A 21054-nucleotide genomic window follows, 5' to 3' on the forward strand; every position below is an offset into this window, starting at 1 on the left:
GGGCTTCGGGTTGACCCGCGCCGGTTTGCGCCACCGTGTTGAAGGAGCACGGCGAGCGGGGCGAGTATGGCGAGCGGGGTGGCGGTTGAGGCACACTTGTCTAACACTTGCTGCTACACTCGACTCCCACGTCCTCCCCTCCGGTACAACCCTTGCTAAGCCCTTCTATCTTGGGGCCAGGTGACAGCAAAGAAGCAGAGACATGGAGGTGGCGCAAGTGGTGGCAGCGCTGATCGACGGCGGCAGAGTTGGAAGCAGCAGCGAGCATGGGGCGCGTGTGGCGGAGAGCCTGGCTGCGTCAGCTGCTTTTACGCAGTTTGTCTCGATGCCAAGTGCTGGTATTGTGCAGGTTGACGTTGATGCCGGCGGGCGGGTGGTCGAGGTGGCGGTAGAGGCTCATCCGCCGGTGAGCGGGACGGCGAAGGTGGTGGTCGTCTCCAAGGCTGAGGCTGTGGTGGTGACGGCGAGCAACGCGAGCGAGGTGCTCCGGTGCAGCACCTTTGGGGCGGCACTGCTGCCTGCGGTCTACGCGCACGTCTCGGAAGTTGTCCTGCCGCTGCTGGCAAAGGCGACCGAGTCTGGCGCGCTCTCGCTCCCGGCGCACCTCAAGGTAGGCAAGCTCCTGGCTCAGCTGCAGAAGCGGCTGGGAGTGGCGCTCCGGGTCGCCGGCCTCGAGAGCGAGGACGGGTTAGCGGGCGGCGGCGATGCGCCGCTGGAAGCGTCGATTTTGAACCCGGCAGACGAGCTGAAGACATGGAAGCGTGCAGCGAGCAGTGGCGGAGCCAGCTCGGACGGCGGGCGGGTATGGGCGGCGTTTGCGCGTGTGGCCGGCGATGTGGCCCGGTTCGACGCGGCGTCGCTCGGCGAGCAGATGGACATTCTGGACGTGTTGCAAGAGGTGCTCGACGAGGTGTGGTGCCTGGACCTTGCGACACCGTTTCCGCAAGAGCGGATGGCGCACTTTATGGAGGTGGTCTCGCACGCGGTGGGGCGTGCGGCCGGGGCGGCCATTGGCGCGGCGCCGGAGCCTGCCGAGCCGCGGGGCATGCCGCGGCTGTTCAAGATGCACCCGTCCAAGGCGCGGGCGCAGCTTGCGGGCGCGGCGCGACTGGTCTCAAGCTGGAGCGTGGCGACGCAGCGGCTGACCGGAGTGCTGTGGCGAGGCGCGGCGCACCCGTGGCGTGGCTCGGCGTTTTCGTCCGAGTACCTGGCTGCAGTCCACGCGCGGCTGTCGGAGCTGAGTTCGATGCTTGCGTCGGTGGCGCAGCTGCTGGAGCTTGCGCCGGCCGACGAGGCTGCGGCTGCGGGAGTGGCAGACCGTGGGGCGCTCTTTGCGCCGTTTGCCGGCATCTACCTCCTCGAGCTCAACGTGGCCAACCCGAGCGCAACGGCGTTTGCTGAGGCGGCCAAGGTGTTTGCGTCGAGGGTGGTGCCGCTCGAGGGAGCAGTGGCGGCCGCGCTGGAGGCCTCGCTCTCCAAGCTCGCGGCGTCGCCTGCGCAGCTGCTCCACGCTGTGGAGCGCAACTTGGATGCATTGCTGCGGCCGACGGTCTTTGGCGCGCTCGCCACGTTCCGCGGCGTCGTCGCCAGCGCGCTCCTGGAGCTCTCGGCCGAGCTCGAGGGCGAGCTGAGCGGGCTCAAGGCGAGCCCGCGCAGCGCGTCCAAGCTGACTGGACTCGACTTGCCCGCCTCTGTCGAGAGCATTGTGGAGGCCAAGGGCATCGAGGCACGAGCGGAGCACTTGCGGAGCATTGGATCTGCGGTGTGTGGGCGCGAGGAGGGTGGAGCGCGGGCGGTGGGTGCACTCAAGGCCGTGTCCGCTGGCGCGGCCGAGTTTGTGCACGGCGCGCACGGCGGATGGGTTCGCGACGTTCTCCACGGGGTCGAATCAGCGGAGCTTGTGCTCGAGCTGACCGGCAAGGTGCTCGGCCTGTCTGCGAGCGACGGCTCGATGGTGGTCTCGTTCTCGCCGCGGCTGGTGGCGCTCCTCCGCGAGGTGCGGGTGCTTTCGGGCCTCGGGCTTCCTGTTCCGCAAAGCGTGACGAGCGCGTTTGAGGTGGGAACCAAGTACTACCGCTACGGCATGGTGCTGCGGCAGGTGGCGGCGTTCTACAACTCGCTCGGCTCTGAGATTATTTTCTCGCAGATGCCGATGATGATGGACGCTTCGCGCGAGTTTGAGGCGCTGGTCTCATCGGCTTCGGACAAGCTGTCATGGGAGGCCGAGGCCGAGCTCTCCGAGTACGTGGACCGTGTACAGGCGAGCGCCAACAAGCTGATGGATCTTAACCGGCGGCTCCGGAGCGTGCACTTTGAGCTTGTGGCCGTGGTGTTGCGGCTGATGGGCACGTCACTGTTGACGGAGCGTGAGGCGTGGCGCGAGGGTGTAGCGCAGATCAACGGGGCCATTGCGGCGCTTCAAGCCGAGGGCTTTACCGGCATGGACGGGTGGGTGGCGCACTGGAACCAGCAGCTTTACAAGGCGCTCGAGTACCAGTACCGCGAGGGCCTGGAGACGCTCAACGCGCAGCTGCCGCCGATCAAGGTGGCGCTGGTGTACAAGCAGGGCGCGCTCGCGTTTGAGCCGGCGTTTGAGGAGCTGCGGCTGCAGTACTACGCGGCGCTCAAGAAGTTTGTCTCAATTCCGCACAAGTTCAAGGGTGTCGGCGTCCGGGGCTCGAACATTTTTTCATCGATACTTGCCAAGAATGGGCAAGCGCTGGAGCGGGTGTACATTCTCGCCGAGGCGCTGTTTGGCAAGCTCGAGGCGGCCAAGGCGCCATTTGAGGAGTGGGTGGCGCTGGGGCGAGTCGACGTCCGCAAGTGGATTGCGGCGACCTTTTCCGAGCTCGCCGACTGGGAGCGCAACTTTCGGGCGCTCAAGAGCCGCGGCAAGGCGTTTGAAAAGGCGTTGCCGGACAGCATCGAGGTCGAGTGCATGGTGGTGTCGACCATTCCGGTCAAAGCAGCAATCGACGGATTCATGCGGTCGTTTGCCGACGCGCTGGTGACGACGCTCAAGCAGTCGTCGTCGCACGAGCTCCAGCTCCTCCGTGGCTACATGGACGAGGGCAAGGCGGTGCTGAGCACTCGGCCGCAGTCTGTGCAGGAGATTGGCGAGGCCAAGGGTGCACTGGCGGCACTTGTCAAGCGCAAGCGCGAGATGCTCAAAGTCCGCGGCGAGCTCTCTGCCAAGTCCAAGCTGTTGCGGAATGTGGTGGGCGGCGGGATCGAGCTTGGTGAGTTTGACGCGGCGTGGGAGCAGTTTGAAATTGGGCTTGACGCGCACGGCATGCTCATCGAGTCGCAGACTGCGGCGCTCAAAAACAACCTGCAAAGCCGGCAGGAGGAGCTCAACGCTGAGGCGGCCAAGCTGGCGAGCCACTGGACGGAGGCGCAGCCTTCGGCGGTCACGCTGGCGGATCCTGCGGCGGCTGAGGCGGCGGCGACGGTTGTGGCCGAGTACAAGGGCGAGCTGGGCGAACTTGTGGCGCGCGGCGCGAGCCTGCGGGCAGACTGCGAGCACTTTGCACTTCCGCCGCCGGACCTAGAGCCACTCGACAGTCTCGCGGCCGAGATCGAGGGTGTGACCGGGGTGTGGGATGTGTTCTCGGCGTGGTCGGCGGAGCTCTCCGAACTGGCGAGCGTGGAGTGGTATACGTTCCGAGCACGGCTGTACGTGTTTGAGGAGTTTGTGGCCAAGTGGCGGGCGAAGCTTCTTGGCACGGGCGGCGAAGCGAGCAAGGACGGCGGCAGTGGCGGTGGCGACGATGACGGGTCTGACGACGGATTCGGGGCCGGAATGGGGGCCGACGACGAGGCCGAGACTGGAGGGCCACAGCTCGATGGCAACTCGCCAATTGTCAAGCATCTGCAATCTGCTGTGCGGCTGTACTCGCGAGTGTACTCTGTGCTCAAGTACTGCCGCGGAGACTCGTTTACGGCCGAGCACTGGGCAGCGCTGTTCCGGATTGTGGGCCTTCCGCGCGGGCTCAAGGGCTCACAGCTGACGTTTGGCCATTTTCTGGGCGTGATGGAGAAGATCGAGGCTGGGGCGAGCGAGCTCAAAGCGCTGCACGACCGGGCCGAAGCCGAGGTGACCGTGCGGCAGGCGCTGGCTGAGATGGACGCTTGGGGCGCAGAGGCTGTCTTCTCGCTCCTGCCACCGTCAGAGACGCGCGGGGTGGCGCTCATCACCGAGTGGAAGGACTTGCTGACGGAGGTTGGCGACAAGCAGTCGCTGCTGCAGTCGCTCAAGGACTCGCGACTGTACTCTGTGTTTGCCAACCAAATCGACGGATGGGAGCGCAAGCTGGGCGCGCTCGACTCTGCGCTAACGCAGCTGAACTTGATCCAGCGCAAGTGGGTGTACTTGGAGCCAATTTTCTCCAAGGGCGCACTCCCGTCCGAGGCTGCAAGGTTCAAACGGATTGACGATGACTTTGTGTCGGTGCTTGCGGCTGTGGCGGCGGATCCGCGGGTGGTCTCGCTGCTGGCATACCCAGGACTTGAAGAGATGCTGCCGATGACGCTCGACCAGCTGGAGCGGAGCCAACGGGCTCTGGCAGCGTTTCTGGAGGCAAAGCGATCGGCGTTCCCGCGGTTCTACTTTATCGGCGACGATGATTTGCTGGAGATTCTGGGCCAGTCGACCAAGCCGGAGGTCATCCAGTCCCACCTCAAGAAGCTGTTTGCCGGGGTGGCGTCTGTGACGTTTGACGGGTCGAAAACCTCGATTGTGTCGATCAACTCGTCCAAGGGCGAGCGTGTGGCGCTCCAGCCGCCGCTCACGCTCACACCGCAAGTTGAGGAGTGGCTGAGTCGACTGGTGAAGGCGATGCGGAGCGCGCTCGCGAGCCAGCTCGACGAGCTGTTGCGGACTGGCGCGTGGGACGACGAGAATGGGCTCTCGGTGGCAGCACTCAACGGGTACCCGTCGCAGCTTCTCTCGCTGGCGGAAAACATTGGGTTCGCCGCAAGCGTGGAAAAGGTGCTGAGCGGGCGAGGCGAGGGCATCGAGGGCGGGCTGGAGACAGTGCTCCGGGTGTGCCTCGGCAAGCTCAAGGCGTACACAGGCATTCACTCTCAGCTCGACGCGAGTGCGGCGTCGAAGCTTCTCTCGGCCAAGATCAAGAACCTTGTACTGGAGCTCGTGCATAACGCAGACGTGACCTCGATGTTGCTTGCTGCGCGGCAGGGCGGCGGCCTCCGACTGGGGGCGTCGTCGTGGGAGTGGAGCAAGCAGCTGCGATTTGTTTACGACGGCCTCGGTCGAGTCCGTGGCGTGATGGGCGACGCGGCGTTCGAGTACACGTTCGAGTACCAAGGCAATGTGTCCAAGCTTGTCCACACAGCGTTGACGGACAAGTGCTACCTGACTCTGACACAGGGCATGGCACTGGGCTACGGCGGCAATCCGTATGGACCGGCCGGAACCGGCAAGACCGAGTCGATCAAAGCGCTGGGCGCTTCGCTCGGGCGACAGGTCCTTGTTTTCAATTGCGATGAGGGCATCGATTTTAAGTCGATGGGACGCATCTTCACGGGGCTGGTCAAGTGTGGGGCGTGGGGCTGCTTTGACGAGTTCAACCGCCTCGACGAGGTGGTTCTCTCTGCGGTCTCGCAGCAAATCCAGACGATCCAGAGTGGGATCAAAGCTCGGGCTAGCAGCATTTCGCTGCTGGGCAAGACTGTGGAGCTCGACGCCAACTCGGGCATTTTTGTGACGATGAATCCCGCAGGCAAGGGCTACGGCGGACGGTCGAAGCTTCCGGACAACCTCAAGCAGCTGTTCCGACCTGTGGCGATGTCCAAGCCAGACCTGGAGCTCATTGCGGAGGTTATTCTCTACGCCGAGGGCTTTAGTGGGGCCAAGGGCCTCGCGAAGAAGCTGGTCTCGATGTACGGGCTCAACGCACAGCTGCTCTCGAAGCAGCAGCACTACGACTGGGGTCTCCGTGCGCTCAAGGCGGTGCTCTCGCTTGGCGGGAGCCTGCTGGGCCGTGAGCGGAACGCGCGCCGGGCGGCCGGGGCGAGCGCCGAGCTGAGCGGCGAGGAGGAGACAGCGCTACTGGTGAAGGCGCTGCGGTCGAACACTCTGAGTAAGCTGACGTATGCCGACTCTGTGCTCTTTGAGGGCCTCGTGGGCGATCTGTTCCCGGGAGTGACGACCGAGGCGATTTCGTACGCGGAACTGGAGAGCGCGCTTGCCGAGGAGCTGAGCGAGCGACGACTGGTGGTTGTGGAGCGGCAGATGACGAAGCTGCTGCAGCTGTACGAGGCGACGAACCAGCGGATGGGGGTTGTGATTGTGGGGCCGTCCGGGTCTGGCAAGTCGACGCTGTGGCAGGTCCTCGCCGGGGCGCTCAACCGGCTGGGCGGGCGCGGAAGTGTGGTGACTCAGGTGATGAACCCCAAGGCGCTGCCGCGGCAGCAGCTGCTTGGCTCGCTGGATTTGGACACGCGCGAATGGGCCGATGGTGTGCTGACGGCAGCGGCACGTGAGGTTGTAGCGCGACCGGCCCGGGTGCGGTCGTGGATTGTGTGCGACGGCGATGTGGACCCCAAGTGGATTGAGTCGCTCAACTCTGTGCTCGACGACAACCGGCTGCTGACGATGCCAAACGGCGAGCGGATTCAGTTTGGGAGCAACGTCAACTTTGTGTTTGAGACGCACGACCTGAGCTACGCGTCGCCGGCGACAATCTCGCGGATGGGCATGATTTTCCTGTCCGAGGCCGAGCTGAGCGCGGAGACGCTTGTCGCAGGCTGGGCGAGCCGGAGCGAGGCGAGCAGCAGCGCGCGGGCGTGGATGGGCGAGCTGGGCTCGCTGCTGGAGGGTGCTGAGCTCGGGGTGCTGCGGACGCTGTTTGCGCTGCTGGAGCAGGCTGGAGCGGGCAGCGAGCTGAGCAAGGAGGCGTTCGCTGTGGCTGCGGTGCGTGCGCTTGCCGGCGCGGCTGCGTCTGGGGCCAAGGCATCGACGGCCAAGGCGGTCCTTGCTGCGCTTGGGGTGCGTGGGGTGGCGTCGCGCGAGGCCGGTGCGGTGTACTACGACGAGCGGTCGCGGAACGTGCGGAGCTACGGATATGTGGCGCCGTCGCTGAGCGTGGACGATGTCTCCCGCGGCGTGCTCGTGGAGACGGTGGGTGTGCAGTCTGTGCTCGGAGCCGTGGTGCCGCTGCTCGAGGCCGGAATGCCGGTAGTTGTGGAGGGACCTCCCGGAGCAGGCAAGGAGCTTGTGCTCCGAGCTGCGTTTGCGCGGCTCGGCGGCGGTCGGGTGGCGTCTGTGCACTGCTCGTCGCAGACGCGGGCGTCTGACGTGATTCGCAAGCTGTATGAGAGCTGCATTGCGGTGAACTCGAACAAAGGCCGGGTGCTGCGGCCCAAGGGCGGGCGACTGCTCACGGTGTACCTCAAGAACCTCAACATGGCGACGCCCGACGAGTACGAGACGTCTGAGCTTGGGGCGCTTCTGCATCAGCTCCTCACATATGGTGGGTTTTACTCGAGCGAGCTCGAGTGGGTTGCGCTCGAGGGCGTGGTGTTTGCTGGATCGATGAACCCGGCGACGACGCTGGGGCGGTACGCGCTCTCTCCGCGGCTGTCGTCGTTGGTAGCGACGATCCGAATCGACTACGGGAGCAGCGACGAGCTGAGCGCAGTGGCAGAGGCGTACGTCGAGCCTGTGCTCGGTGCGCTTGGCGGCGGAGCCGGGGCCGGGCGCGCGAGCGCGCTAGCGGCTGCGCTGGTCCAAGTGTACAACCAGGTTCGGGCCAAGTTTACCGTGGATGAGGCGCGTCACTACCTTTTTACGCCGCGCGAGCTGCTGGGGTGGGTGAGCTCGCTCCTGCGGTACTCTGTGGGAAGCGACGAGGGCTTTGAAGGCGTGCTGGACGTGGTTGTGGCAGAGGCGCGGGCGCGGTTTGGCGAGCGGCTTGTTGACGAGCGTGCCTGCGCACGGTTTGACGCGATTTTGGGCTCTGTCTTTCGTGCGTCGTTCAACTATGCACCTGCGGAGCGCGGTCGGTCTGTGTACACTAGCTGGTCACCGACGGCCGACGGCGAGGGCAAGCTAGGGCTGATGGCGCTGGAAGGCTTTGCCAAGGTTGTGCAGGGAGGCATCAAGGTGTTTGAACGGGACTGGCAGGAGCTCAAGCTCAAGATTTTCCCCCAGATGCTTGCATTGGCGGCGAGCTACGACCGTGTGCTGTCCGCAAAAGACGGAAGCGGGCATGTGCTTGCTGTGGGCGCACCCGGGACGGGTAAGTCGTCGCTGCTCAAGGTTGTGGCACACATGCACTCGTACGAGATTGCGGTGATGAGCGTGTCGCGGCCGCCGTCGATCAAGGAGTTCCGTAACTGGCTCAAGGGCGTACTGTTGAAGGGCGGTGTGGAGGGGACTGGCGTGCTTGTGGTTGTGCGCGACTCGCAGGTATTTTCGGCCGAGGTGCTCGAGGCGCTCAACGCGCTTCTAGGCTGCGGCGAGGTGCCGGGCCTGTTCACGCCCGAGGAGCTCGATGGGCTCCTTGCGCCGCTGCGGCCGGTGGTGGCGGAAATAGGCTGGTACGGGAGCGTAGGCGAGCTTTTTGTGTCGCGAGTGCGGGCGAATGTGCACGTGGCGCTTGTCATGGATCCGAGCGCCGAAGCGTTTGGCGCGCAGACCGAGTCGAATCCTGCGCTGTTTGCGAGTGCGCAGGTTGTGTGGAGCGCTGCGTGGACAAAGGACTCGCTGAAGCGGCTCCCGCGTGTGCTGCTCAAGAAGGTGGTGGGCAAAATGGAGGACCGCGACGAGGTGCTCAAGTTGCTGCGCGGAGTGCACAGCAGCGCGCCTGGCAAGCCGCCACCGCGCAAGTTTACGCTCCTCCTCCACACGTACGCCAAGGTGCTGGCGAAGAAGCGAAAGGCGCAAGAGTCGCAGACGGGCCATCTCCGTGCTGGGCTGTCGAAGCTTGCGGAGGCGGCCAAGGTTGTGGACGAGCTTGGCGCCGAGGCTGCGGAGCAAGAAGTGCTGCTTGCGGAGAAGGAGGCGAAAGCGGATGCAGCGCTGAGCGCGATTACCAAGGCTGTGGAGGACGCGTCAAGCCAGCGGGCGGAGATGGAGCGGCTGGAAGAGCGGCTTGCTGTGGAGGAGGAGCAGCTGACACGGGAGAAGGCCAAGATCGACGCAGAGACGGCGCAGGTGCAGCCGATGCTCGAGTCTGCCGCGGCGGCTGTGGGCTCGCTGGACCGCAAGTCGCTGACAGAGGCGCGGACGATGCCGAATCCGCCGACTGCGGTGCGCGACGTGCTTACTGTTGTGCTGCAGATGATGGGGTCGGAAGACACGTCGTGGAACGCGATGCGTGCGTTCCTTGGGCGCAAGGGGCTTGTGGAGGAGGTGCTCTCGTTTTCTGTGCAGTCGCTCTCTGAGCGGAAGATCAGCAAGCTGGAGGGCTTGTGGACAAGTATGCCAACTCGTTCGAGGCGTCGACGATCACGCGGGCAAGCCGGACGATTGCGCCGCTTGCGGCGTGGGTGCTGGCGCAGCTCGAGTACGCGCGTGTTGTGAAGCAGATCCGGCCGCTGATGGACGCGCAGGCGTCGCTGGAGGCATCGCTGGACAAGTCTGCCCGACGGGTGGCGCGACTGCAGGGCGAGCTGGAAGAGCTCGACGCGCGAGTTGCCAAGCTCAAGAAGGAGTTCAAGAAGCGGACGCGCGATGCCGAGAAGCTGCAGAATTCGCTGGAGGGCGTGCAGGTGAAGAAGGCGTCGGCGGACAAGCTGTTGTCGCAGCTGGGCGGAGAGCGCGAGCGTTGGGAGCGTCAGCTGGGCGAGTACACAGAGGCCGAGGCGGCGATGCCGCGCGAGGCTGTGCTTGCGGCGGGCTTTCTGGTATACCTCGGCGGACAGGCCGAGGGCGAGCGGGCGCGTGTGCTGCAGACGTGGAGCGAGCTTGCTCGACTTCCACGTGGATGGCGTGTGGAGAGCTTCCTCGCGTCGGAAGCGGAGCTGCTGCGGTGGAAGGCGGCGGGGCTGCCGTCGGACTCGCTGAGCGTGGAAAACGCGGTGGTGATTCTGGAGAGCGAGGCGCCACGGGTGGTGATTGATCCGGGCGGAGCTGCGGTTGCGTGGCTCAAGTCGTGGCTGAGCGAAGGCGGAGGCGGAGGCGAGAAGAAACGAGGTGGCGACGACGGCAAGAGCGACGACGACGACGACGACGGATCTGACGACGGGCAGAGCGGCGGGTCGCGGAGCGGGCGGGTTGTGGAAGTGATTGCGTCTTCGGACCCGCGGCTGAACACCAAGCTCGAGCTAGGCGTGCGGTTTGGCAAGACAGTGGTGCTGGAGAACGTGGACAGTATCGACGAAATGCTGCTGCCGCTGCTACGGCGCGATCTCCGTTTGCAGGGAACGCGGTCTGTGGTGCAGCTCGGCGAGAAGGTTGTGGACTACAATCCGGAGTTTGAGCTGTTTGTGACCTCGCGTGACGCGCACCTGCGGGTGCACCCGGACGTGGCGGCGCTTGTGACGGAGGTCAACTTTTCTGTTACGGCGTCGGGCCTCGAGTCGCAGCTGCTGGGCTACACGCTCCGGCACGAGCAGCCGCAGCTGGAAGAGCAAAAGTCTGCGCTGCTTCGAGAAGAGGAGGAGCAAAAGGTGGAGCTTGCCGAGCTGGAAAAGTCGCTGCTGGAAACGCTTGCGACGTCTTCGGGTGACTTGCTGGAGAACCAGGAGCTTGTGGCGTCTCTCAATGAGACGAAGCGAAAGAGTAAGGTGATTGCAGATGCGCTTGCGCAGAGTCGGGCGAACCAAGCTGTTCTCGACGAGCAGCGCGAGGCGTACGTTCCGATTGCGCGGACCGGGTCTCAGCTGTACTTTCTCGTTGCCGGGCTGGAGAAGCTCAACGCGATGTACGCGTTCTCGCTGGGCTCGTTTGTGGAGCTCTTCCACGAGGCGCTTGGCGCCGAGGTGTCTGGCGGAGCGGGGGCTGGGATCGACGGGCGGCTACTGCGGCTGCAGAGCACGCTGCTGCGGCTTGTGCACAAGTATGTGTCGGCGTCGTTGTTCAAAGAGGACCGGCTCGGATTTGAGCTGCATTTGGTCCACGGGCTGCGACCGGAGCTCTTCCTGGAGGGCGAGTGGGAGCTCCTTGTGTCTGGCGGGACGGGCATGGGCGGGAGCGGGAGCGGACCTGTGCCGTCGTGGGTGCCGGCGAAGCGGGCGAGCCACTTTGCGGCGCTGCGGGCGAGGGTGCCAAGCCTTGTGAGCGCTGCGGAGCTGAGCGAGAGCGCGATGTGGTCGCCGTGGAATGCGACGACGGAGGCCGAGGCACGGTGGCCCGAGGTTGTGGCGCGTGCCGGGCTGTCGTGGGTGCAGAAGCTGCTGCTGCTGCTTGTGTTCCGGCCGGACCGGCTGCTGACGGGGATGCGGGCATTTGTTGACTCTGTGCTGAGCCTTGGGTCGAGCGATGTGGAGCTGCGGAGCGTGGCGGAGCGTGTGGGCGGGCTGCGACCTGCGCTGCTTGTTGCGACTGCGGGTGCAGACCCATCTGTAGAGCTCGAGGCGCTTGCGGGCGAGGTTGTGGGCGCGCGGCGGTACTTTCAACTTGCGATGGGCCAGGGCCAGGGTGAGGCAGCGTTGCAGCTTGTGCGCGAGTGTGCCAAGAGCGGCGGGTGGGTGACGCTCAAGAACCTGCACCTTGTTCTCCCGTGGGTTGCAGAGCTCAATAAGGAGCTGTCTGGGCTTGCGAGTGGCGAGGTGCACCGCGAGTTCAAGCTCTGGCTGACGACGGAGGCACATGCTGGATTCCCTGCCAGCCTTGCTGCACGGTGCGTGAAGATGACGGTGGAAGCGCCGCCTGGGCTGAAGCGGAACCTCGCGCGGAGCGTGGAGGCCGTACTTGGGGCAGGCGAGGAGGGCGGGAGCTGCGGGCAGGCGCGGTTTGCACTCGCGGTCTTTCACTCGCTGGTGCAAGAGCGGCGGTCGTACATGCCGCAGGGCTGGTCCAAGTTCTACGAGTTCTCCGAGGCGGATCTTCGTGTGGGCGCGAGCGTGGTGACTGCCGAGGTGAGCGGGAAGGGCCCGGGCGAGGTGCAGTGGGACAAGGTTGTGGGCCTGTTTGAGAACGCGATCTACGGCGGGCGTGTCGACAACGAGTTTGACATGCGCGTGCTTGTGACGTATCTCGGTAAGATGTTCAACGGCGGAGTGATTTCCGGGCGCGGTGGCGGCGAGCTAGTGCCCGGAATGCGGATGCCAGCGAGCGGAAGTTTGGCCGAGGCGCGAGAGGCTGTGGCGCGGCTGCCTGAGGCGGACGAGCCAGGCGTGTTTGGCTTGCCGGCCAACATCTCGCGCGCGGTGGAGCAGGCGCGGAGCGCCGAGGTGATTGCGCAGCTCAAGGCGCTCGGGACGAGCCAGGGCAGCAGCTCGGGCTTTGACCGGGTGAGGTGGGCCAAGGGCCTCGAGGCTGTACTGCAGCAGTGGGCGGGCGCGACGAGCTCGTCGGGCGTGCTTGACCTTGTGGCCGGAGGCGGGAGCGGCAGCAGCGGGCGGTCGCCTGTGGCGGCGTTCCTAGAGCTCGAGTTTGTGCAGGCGATGGAGCTTGTGGAGCTCGTGGACGGCGTGCTTGGCGAGGTTGTGGAGGTGCTTGAGGAGCGGCGGCTTGTGAGTCCTGCGATTGTGGAGCTCGTGGAGGGCTCGCTGCTCTCGGGGAGCGTGCCCGAACCGTGGTTTGCACGGTGGGAGGGCCCGCTGGAGCTTGGGGCGTGGCTGGGCGAGGTTGTGCGACGGACGGTTGCGGTGAGCGAGTGGCGGAGCCGTGCGCGGGCGTCGCTGGAGACGCTGCTGCAGGATGAGCTTGTGCTCTCCGAGCTCTTCCGGCCGGGCACGTTCCTTAACGCGGTGCGGCAGGAGAGCGCGCGCAAGCTCGGGGTGGCTATGGACAGCCTTGCGCTGGTCTCGTCTGTCCGGCAGCAGCAGTGGGTCGGCACGATTCGCGTGGGCGGACTCCTGCTGCAGGGCGGAAGCTACTCGGGCGGGCGCGGGGTGCGGCTTGCAGATGCCACGACACCGTCGTTTGCGGCGCTCGGCTCGTTGTACATGGCGTGGGTGCCCGAGGCCGAGGCCGCCGAGTGGCGGGCGCGGATTGCGGGCGTGCCGCTGTACGAGGACGGCAGCCGCGACAAGATGGTGGTGGAGGTTGGCGTGGAGGTGGAGGGCGGCGAGGTGTCGGAGTTTGTGCTCGCCGGCCTCGCGGTCTTCCTTCGCGAGTAAAGCAAAACGGTCACGGAATGGCGAGGTCGACGATGCGAAGGAGCGAGGAGGAGCGGGCGAGTGTGAAGCGGAGCGGCGAGCTGGTGAGGGCATCGGCAAGCGGCGGGAGGAGGACGGCGAGGGCCGGTTCGTGCGGTGGGATCCAGCCGAAGAGCTTCTCGATGAGGAGCGGCGAGGAGAGGAGGAAGGAGATGGTGGGCGCGAGGTTGATGATGATGGGGCGGTACTGGAGGCGGGTGAGCGGAGTTGTGGCTGCGGCGGTGAAGACGCAGCCGAGCGGACAGGAGACGACGGCGTTGTCGTCAGCGACGACGGCGACGCCGCAGCCAGCACACACACGCTCGGTGACGAGGTGGCGGGCAAGGGCGTCGTCGAGGGTGAGCGGCGGGGCATCGTGAGCGCTGTGCGGAGGGACGACGGCGATGGAGGAGACTGTGGCGATGAGAGTATAGCTGGTGACGCGCGGGGCAGCGGCGAGAGATGCGGCGAGGGCGGTGACGCTGGTGATGACGGTGTCCGAGTTCCGGCAGAGAGGCGCGTCTTGGCGGAGCGAGGGAGAAAAGGCGGCAGCGAGTCGGGAAGCGGCGGCGGCGGCAGAAGATGGTGTGGCAGGGATGATGGAGGTGTGGGCGGTGGTAGAGAGGGACGGCGCGGCGGCGGACCATGCTGCGGACCGCGACCAAGTGACGGCACAGCAGGAGGCGGCGACGATGGCGCCGGGAACGAGGAGCGGAGCGAGGGAGGGATGAGCGACGGTGAGCCAGGCGGTGGCGAGGGCACCGTCGGCATTCACCGAGCCGTCGATGACTAGGACGCGGAGGAGGGAGGACGGTGATGCATTGACGAGTCGGACGACGCGGATGGCGTCGAGGTGGACGAGGGTGTCGAGCTGGAGGTGGGCGAGGAGCGGGGTCGCAAGGAACGGGCGCGAGAGCCAGTGAAGGTCGGCCATCCACGGGGCTGTGGCATGAATGGCGAGCGGGAGAACGGTGACGGCCGAGGATGGAGCGCGTGTGGCGAGGGTGGGCACGCCGCGCCACTCGCCGACGACGAGGGCCTTGAAGCGGGCTGCGGCGCCGCGCGGGAGGATGTAGACCCAGGAGGCCGCACGGCCCCAGAGAGTGACGCGGGTGGGGCGTAAGGCCGTGGAGGCGTCGACGAGCGAGACGGTGGCACGATGGACGGTGGCGCGGCGGGTGGTGGTCTCGATGACGCCCGAGACGGCGACGACAACCCCGCGTACGTTGACAGTGGACGCAAGGGGAGCCGCCGGAGACGCGAGGGCGGCGAGCGGAGTGAGGGGATGGTCGGGGTGGAGCTCAGTGCACGGTGACGATAAAGGCGGATCGGCGGGCGAGGAGGGCGAGGAGGAGATGGACTCAATGGCGTCGTCGTCCGAGTCGAGATCGAGGCGCGAGGGAGGGCGAGACGATGGTGGCGAGGACGGGTCCGGGAGGAGGTGGAAGGAAGGAAAGGAGAACTGGGTGAGGCCGGCAAAGGTGTCGGTGATGGAGGTTGTGGCCGGATGCGAGATTGTGGTCGAGACAGAGCCGGCGATGGTTGCCGAGTCATCGACAAGAACCGTAGGCTGTGGAGAGTGAGTCTCGAGAATGGGGTCGGCAAGGAGCAGCGGCTGGGAGAGCGACGAGAACGGTGTGGCCATGGCGAGGGGGTGGTGCCGCTTGGGGGACGGCGGTGATGTGATGGGGTCGGTGACGGTGGTAGTGGTGGTAGGGATCATCCATTTGGTGTGGGATGGTGGTGGTGGTGCCTCGCGTGGTGGCTGCTTGCGCTTGCGGGTGGTCGGGGTGGGCATCGCCCCCAAAAAAGGTCGTGGTTGGTCCGGCCGAGGGAAAGCAGAGAGTGGCGTGTGCGGGTTGTGTGTCAGGTTTGATCAAGGGAGGGGAGAGGGGAGGGAGGGGGAGAGGGGTACACTTGGCTTGGGTGTGGATACCATGGCTTCGCTAACAGCGGTGGTGGGCTTGTTGCAGGAGCGGGATGCTCGGCAGTCTGCACGGTGGGCGCCTCTCATTCATCGGCGTATGTGGAGATGTGAAAGGGAGGCGGGAGGGTGCGGGGAGAGGGAAGGGGGGGTGTAGGGGTGGGTGGGGGGGGTAGGGGTATGGGGGCGGGGAAAGGGGGGGAAGGGGGGGGGTGGTGGGTGTGTGTGAGAGGTTCTGTACTCATAGGTATGTGTCGGTGTGGTGGTTGGCTGTGTGTGGTTGGCTGGGTGTGGTTGGCTTGGGTGTGGTTGGCTTGGGTGTGGCGGCTTCACGGGAGAATAGACTCGGTGCTGGTGGCACAGATGGAGAGGATGCGGACGCGGAATGCACAGCTGGAGCACATGCTGCGAAACGCAGGGAGTGGGTCGCCGGCAGGGACACCGAGCGGAGGGATGGGGGGCGGCGGGGCAAGCTCGGGGAGCGCGACAGGCGGGCTTAATGGATCAAGCTCGGCGGGCGACGCGATGGCGGTGGCGCAGCTGCAGGCCAAGGCCAACGAGCTCAACGCAGAGCTCAACGATCGGTACAAGGAGCTACTGAACACGCAGCAGGCGCTGCGGGCGGCTGAGGAGGGCCTCGCTGGGAAGGAGAGCGAGCTGGAAGCGGCCAAGGCGCGGATTTGCGAGCTGGAAGCGCAGCTCGAGCGCATGGCGCGCGAGAAGGAGACGTCGGACGTGACGTCGATGGCACTCGGCGACGAGCTGAGGCTGCTGCAGATGGAGCTGATCCGAGTGGAGGAGGCGAACTCGAAGCTGAAGGAGGAGAACGAGGAGCTTGTCTCGCGGTGGCTGCAGAAGGCCGCCGAGGACGCCGAGAAGCTCAACGAGGCGAACATGTTCTACCAGTCGATGGTGAGCCAGCGCGAGTCGCTCGAGTTGCAGGCAGCAGCGGTGAGCAACGTGACCGGAACGGTCGACATGTCGGGCTCGGGCGAGTCGCTGCTGGACGCGATGGCCGGAGCGTCGTCGTCAAGCGGGGCGTACAGCGGGTCGGGCTTTGTTGTGGTCCCCACGCGGGCGCGGCGGACCGTGGCAGCGCATGGGGGCGAGGGTCACTCTGTTGGATACGCGCCCAACTCGGACATGCTCGCGACTGGCGGGTCGGACAAGGCCATCAAGCTCTTTGATGCGCGGTCTGGTGAGCACCAGTTCTCGCTCCGCGGCTACTCGGCGGCGGTCTACTGCACGCGGTTCTCGCCGACGGGAGAGTTTGTACTCGGCGCGTCGGCTGACGAGTCGATCCGGGTCTTTGACGTGGCGACGCAGCGGCCGCGGCACACGCTCACGGGCCACACGGCCAAGATCTACGCGGCTGACTTTTCGACCGACGGCTCGCTTGCGGTCTCGGGCTCGCACGACCGAACGCTCAAGGTGTGGGACCTCGCGCGTGGGTACTGCTCGCGGACCATCATGTGCTACTCGTCGTGCAACGATGTGTCGGTCTCGATTGACTCGGGCGTGGTCGCGTCGGGCCACCACAACGGGACGGTGGCGTTCTGGGACACCCGGTCCGGCGACGTCTCGCACATGATCAAGGGCGCGGCGTCGAAGCAGGTGACGTGCGTCGAGTACTCGCCCGACGGCGACTCGCTGCTCATCAACTCGCGCGATAACTGCCTCACTCTCTTTGACACCCGGACCCACCAGGTGGCTATGACCTACGAGGCGCAGGGCTTTTCGACCGGACTCAACTACGCGCGGGCGACGTTCTCGCCGGACGGCGCGTTTGTGGCCGCAGGCTCTGCGTCTGGCGAGGTGTACGTGTGGAACGCGGCGTCGGGCGCACTCACCACTGTGCTCGAGGGCGGGCACACGGCTGCGGTGGCGTGCGTCGCCTGGCGGCCGAGCGGGCGGTCGCTGGCCTCGCTCTCGCGCGACGGCGGGCTTGTGGTGTGGGAGTAGAGTAAAGACAGGAGGTGCGGTGTCGTATCATGTTTGGGTGAGGGCGGCTAGCGTGGCGGCGGCGACGTCAGCGTCCGGCGAAACGACGGCGAGGACGGTGGTGACGTCGTGGGCGGCGGCCTCCTCCTCGAGGCGCTCGGCGGCAGAGACCGGATCGGCAAGCAGCTCGTGGCTGAGCTCGACAAAGCGGACCGAGCCGTGGCGCGGCTCAGCATCCGGATCGGGCGCGCCGGCAGTGGCGTGGACCACAACGTCGACGGTGACGATACTTGCCGGTGCAGCGTCGAGCGTGTACACCGCTTCCGTGGCCGAGGCCACCGGCGTTGGCGGGCTGCTGCCGATGCGGAGCGCTAGCGAGAGCTGGAAGCCCTCGAGCTCGAGCTCGTCTCCGGCCCAGACCAGATCTTGGAGGGCGCGGAAGACGAGGCCACGCTGGCCGACCACGCCGTGGAGGGCAAACGACTTGCCGGCGGCCGGCCCGCCAAAGACAACCACACCGACAGCACGGCCGGTAAGCGCGCTGCGGATGCTCGTCTCGACCGCTGGATATACCGCCACCTGCGGCGTGCCCGGCGGAAGGAGGGCTGCACACGATAGCGTTGTCCCGCGCCACACTGCAGTCGCCGCTGCCGCATCGAGCAGAAAGTCCGGAAGCTCGGCGCGGGCGAGGAGCACGACGTCTGCGCCGATGCGGGAGCCGAGCTGGCGCGGCAGTGGAAGTTCGGCATCGGCGGCAGAGGTCTGCGCGTCCGACTCGGGCAGGAGCAACGCAGCGACGATAGAGGCGGTGACAGCCTCGATGTCCGACTTGGCCATTACCGCCAGCGTCTCGGCGTCGCCGCGGAGGCGGGCGTGCTCGCGCGACAGTGCGCCGACCTCGGCCTTGAGCGACTCGAGCGCGGCCAGCGTCTGGACAGTGTGCAGCTCGTGCATGCGGAGTCGCGACTCGAGTGTCCGTTCGCGGTGGTTGACATTGGGAGAGGTGATGGTTGGTGGGTCGAGCTCGGGAGAGGGCTTGCGGGAGTGGCGGCGGCGGCGGCGGCGCTTGTGGGAGGTGAGATCACCATCTGTGGGGCAGCCGTCGTAGCTTGCGCTGTGGTCGGGGACGGGCTCGGGCTCGGGAGAGGGCTTGTGAGAGTGGCGGCGGCGGCGGCGGCGCTTGTGGGAGGGCGCATCATAGGCAGAGTGGCCGTCGTGACTTGCGCTGTGGTCAGGCTCGGGCTCGGGAGAGGGGGAGGGCTCGGGCTCGGGAGAGGGCTTGTGAGAGTGGCGGCGGCGGCGGCGGGGCTTGCGGGAGGCGAGGGCATCATCGGCAGAGCGACCATTGCGGCTTGCGTTGTACCCGGGATCGGGTTGAGGTTCTGGCTCGTGCTCATGCTCGGGCTTGTGCTCGTGCTCGGCCTTGGGCTCGGGTTCAGACTCGGGCTTGCGAGACGGCTTGCGAGAGTGGCGGCGGCGGCGGCGGCGCTTGTGGGAGGCAGGGTCATCATAGGCAGAGCGGTTGTCGTGGCTTGCGTTGTCCTCGGGCTCGGGTTGTGGCTCGGGTTGTGGCTCGGGCTCGGGATCAGACTCGAGCTTGCGAGACGGCTTGCGAGAGTGGCGGCGGCGGCGGCGCTTGTGGGAGGCACGGTCATCATAGACAGAGCGGCCGTCGTTACTCTCGTCATGCTCAGGCTCGGGTTGTGGCTCGGGTTGTGGCTCGGGTTGTGGCTCGGGCTCAGGCTCGGGCTTGGGCTGAGGCTTTCGAGAGCGATGACGGTGCCGCTTGCGTGAAGGCCGGGTGCTGACTAGCAGCGGGTCAAAGTCGTGTTCCGGCTCAGAGGCAGATGTCTTTTGGCTCTTGCGTCGACGGTGCGACCGCCGGCGCCGCCAGCGCCCATCAACCAGAACCAAGTTGGGATCCGCCGTCGGGTCTACAGCTGGCAGTGCAGCAGCGGTAGCACTCACACTCTCAGCGTCGGCAAGCCGCTCCAAGCTGGCGCTGTGCTTTTGCGGCGGCGGCGGCGCTTCTTGGACGCGGACTCGCGCGGGCGGCGCTCCGGCGACGGAGGACGACGATCAAGCTCGTCGAGTAGCAGATGGCGCCTGGCCGCGGGCGTAACCGGATCAAGTACGCCAAGAACCGCCGCACGGGTCGAGTCGTCCATCGGGGCAAGTAGAGCGTGGTCGTACGCCCGCATGGCGTCGTTGTCGATGCTTGTTACGTCAGCACCAGCTCGCACAAGTCGCGCGATGCACGCGCCCGAGCCCGCATGTGCCGCCCAGTGCAGCGGCGTGTGCTTGGAGGTGTCAATCGAGTTGACGTCGGCCGGCGGTGTGGCGGCAAGCAGTGCCGCAACAGCAGCACCAGCACCGGCAAACGCGGCGCAGTGCAGCGGTGAGGAGCCGACGGCGTCGGCGGCATCAGCATGCGCGCCCGAGGAGAGCAGCTCGGCGAGCGCCGACACGTTGTTGGTCGCAGCTGCAAGATGAATCGGCTGCCGCATGTTGGCGTCCTGCACCACTGGCGAGGCGCCTGCGTCCAGTAGCGCCCGGAGCATTGGGGCCTCGGCACCGTTTTCCACCGCAATATACAGCAGCGGGCCACACGAGAACGCATCCGGCAGCGGATTGGCGTGGACAACCGAAGGGCCGCGCCCAGAATGGGCGCCAAGGTAGCAAGCGAGTTGGAGACTACAGCGTAGAACGCAACCGAGTTGGCCTCGACATCGGTGGCAAACGGCGAAGCCGCGTGCGCAAGGAGCACCCCGACCAGCGCCGGGTTGGCCTCGCGTGCGGCCCACATCAGTGGCGTCCGGCCCTCGCTATCCTTGGCATCGACCGGAGAGCCGGCAGCAACCAGCGTGCCGGCTGTTGCCGCCGCACCGTCACCACCAAACGCCGCCAGATGCAGCGGCAGTGCGCCGCGGACGTCCTTGGCAGCGACAGCCTCCCGAGCGGCCAGCTCGTCGAGGCTCGCCAGAACAACCGCCGCTGCCGCCGCCGCACCGCCAGCAGCAGCAAGATGCAGCGGTGTGCAGCCGTCGGCATCGCGGGTGGCAGAATCTGCGCCGGCATCAAGCACCAGCGCCACTACATCGGCGGCGTTGTGCAAAGCAGCATAGTGGAGCGGAGTTCGACCGTGGACATCAAGCGAGTCACAGATGGCAGAGACGCCCGAGCGATCACTGAGAAAAGCCATCAGCGGAGCATTGCCCGACATGGCCGCCCAGTGCGGGAGAGTCTCTGGCAGCGGCAGGAGCTCCGACAAGAGCGCCACCAACTCGACAACCCTGGCATGCGGTCTCGCAGTTGTTGCCCACATAAAGACGTCATTCCCGGCATGATCCCGAGCATCAGCAAGAGTCTTGACCACGGCATCCATGCCACCATCACCAGCAGTTCGCGATGCAGTCGCCAGCACAGCCGCAACCATAGCAGGGTGACCCGATGCAGCAGCGACCATCAGCACGTTCCGCCCGTCGTTGTCCCCGACCAGCAACTCGTCCAGCAACTCGACCTTGGCCAGCTCCGCCTGCCCAGTCTCACCCTCCCGCACAGCAGCATGAAGTTCTGCATACTCTCCGCGACCCATAGGTGGAGAACGAGGAAGAGAGGGGGGGGGGGGTATGTGGGTGGTGGGGAGAGCGGTGGTGGGCCGAGCGGGAAGGGGGAGGGAGAGGGGGGAGGGGGGGTGACAGTTGGGAGTGCGCATGGGCCGGGGGGGGGGGGGGGGGGGGGGGGGGGGAGCTTGGGCGGCAGGGCGGCAGGGGATCGGCGGCAGGAAAGTGGCAGATGGAGTGTATGTGGGGACTATGTGTATGTAGGAAGTGTCGTGGTGGGGTGGTTGACCACAGTCGACGGCTAGCAGCCATGTCTCGGCCTGTGGCCTCCGTGCTCGCCCCGGATGTGCGACTTGG

General features: G+C 66.2%; 5 protein-coding genes across 5 annotated transcripts; 2 read left to right on the forward strand and 3 right to left on the reverse strand.

Annotated features, from left to right (window-relative positions):
* Nucleotides 1–105: 105 nt before the first annotated feature.
* On the forward strand, nucleotides 106–13251 carry AMSG_04108 (cytoplasmic dynein 2 heavy chain 1; the record flags this gene model as incomplete). Its single annotated transcript, XM_013903902.1, has 2 exons — nucleotides 106–9391; nucleotides 9421–13251. Exons 1-2 carry the CDS (start codon nucleotides 203–205, stop codon nucleotides 13249–13251), a joined length of 13020 nt encoding a protein of 4339 aa, XP_013759356.1. The 5' UTR covers nucleotides 106–202.
* A 789-nt stretch (nucleotides 13252–14040) lies between these two features.
* AMSG_04109 (uncharacterized protein) lies at nucleotides 14041–14914 on the reverse strand (the record flags this gene model as incomplete). Its single annotated transcript, XM_013903903.1, has 2 exons — nucleotides 14041–14058; nucleotides 14108–14914. The coding sequence occupies 2 exons, from the start codon at nucleotides 14912–14914 to the stop codon at nucleotides 14041–14043; spliced, it is 825 nt and encodes a 274-aa protein (XP_013759357.1).
* A 279-nt stretch (nucleotides 14915–15193) lies between these two features.
* AMSG_04110 (autophagy protein) lies at nucleotides 15194–17177 on the forward strand. The gene is made up of 2 exons (XM_013903904.1): nucleotides 15194–15291; nucleotides 15537–17177. The coding sequence occupies exons 1-2, from the start codon at nucleotides 15207–15209 to the stop codon at nucleotides 17153–17155; spliced, it is 1704 nt and encodes a 567-aa protein (XP_013759358.1). The 5' UTR covers nucleotides 15194–15206; the 3' UTR covers nucleotides 17156–17177.
* Nucleotides 17178–17182: 5 nt separating this feature from the next.
* On the reverse strand, nucleotides 17183–18088 carry AMSG_04111 (uncharacterized protein; the record flags this gene model as incomplete). Its single annotated transcript, XM_013903905.1, has 1 exon — nucleotides 17183–18088. The coding sequence occupies one exon, from the start codon at nucleotides 18086–18088 to the stop codon at nucleotides 17183–17185; it is 906 nt and encodes a 301-aa protein (XP_013759359.1).
* Nucleotides 18089–19098: 1010 nt separating this feature from the next.
* AMSG_04112 (uncharacterized protein) lies at nucleotides 19099–20729 on the reverse strand (the record flags this gene model as incomplete). Its single annotated transcript, XM_013903906.1, has 2 exons — nucleotides 19099–19701; nucleotides 19743–20729. 2 exons carry the CDS (start codon nucleotides 20727–20729, stop codon nucleotides 19099–19101), a joined length of 1590 nt encoding a protein of 529 aa, XP_013759360.1.
* Nucleotides 20730–21054: the final 325 nt, after the last annotated feature.

This window comes from Thecamonas trahens (genome assembly GCF_000142905.1).
Source record: "Thecamonas trahens ATCC 50062 unplaced genomic scaffold supercont1.16, whole genome shotgun sequence".
Lineage (NCBI taxonomy): Eukaryota > Apusomonadida > Apusomonadidae > Thecamonas > Thecamonas trahens.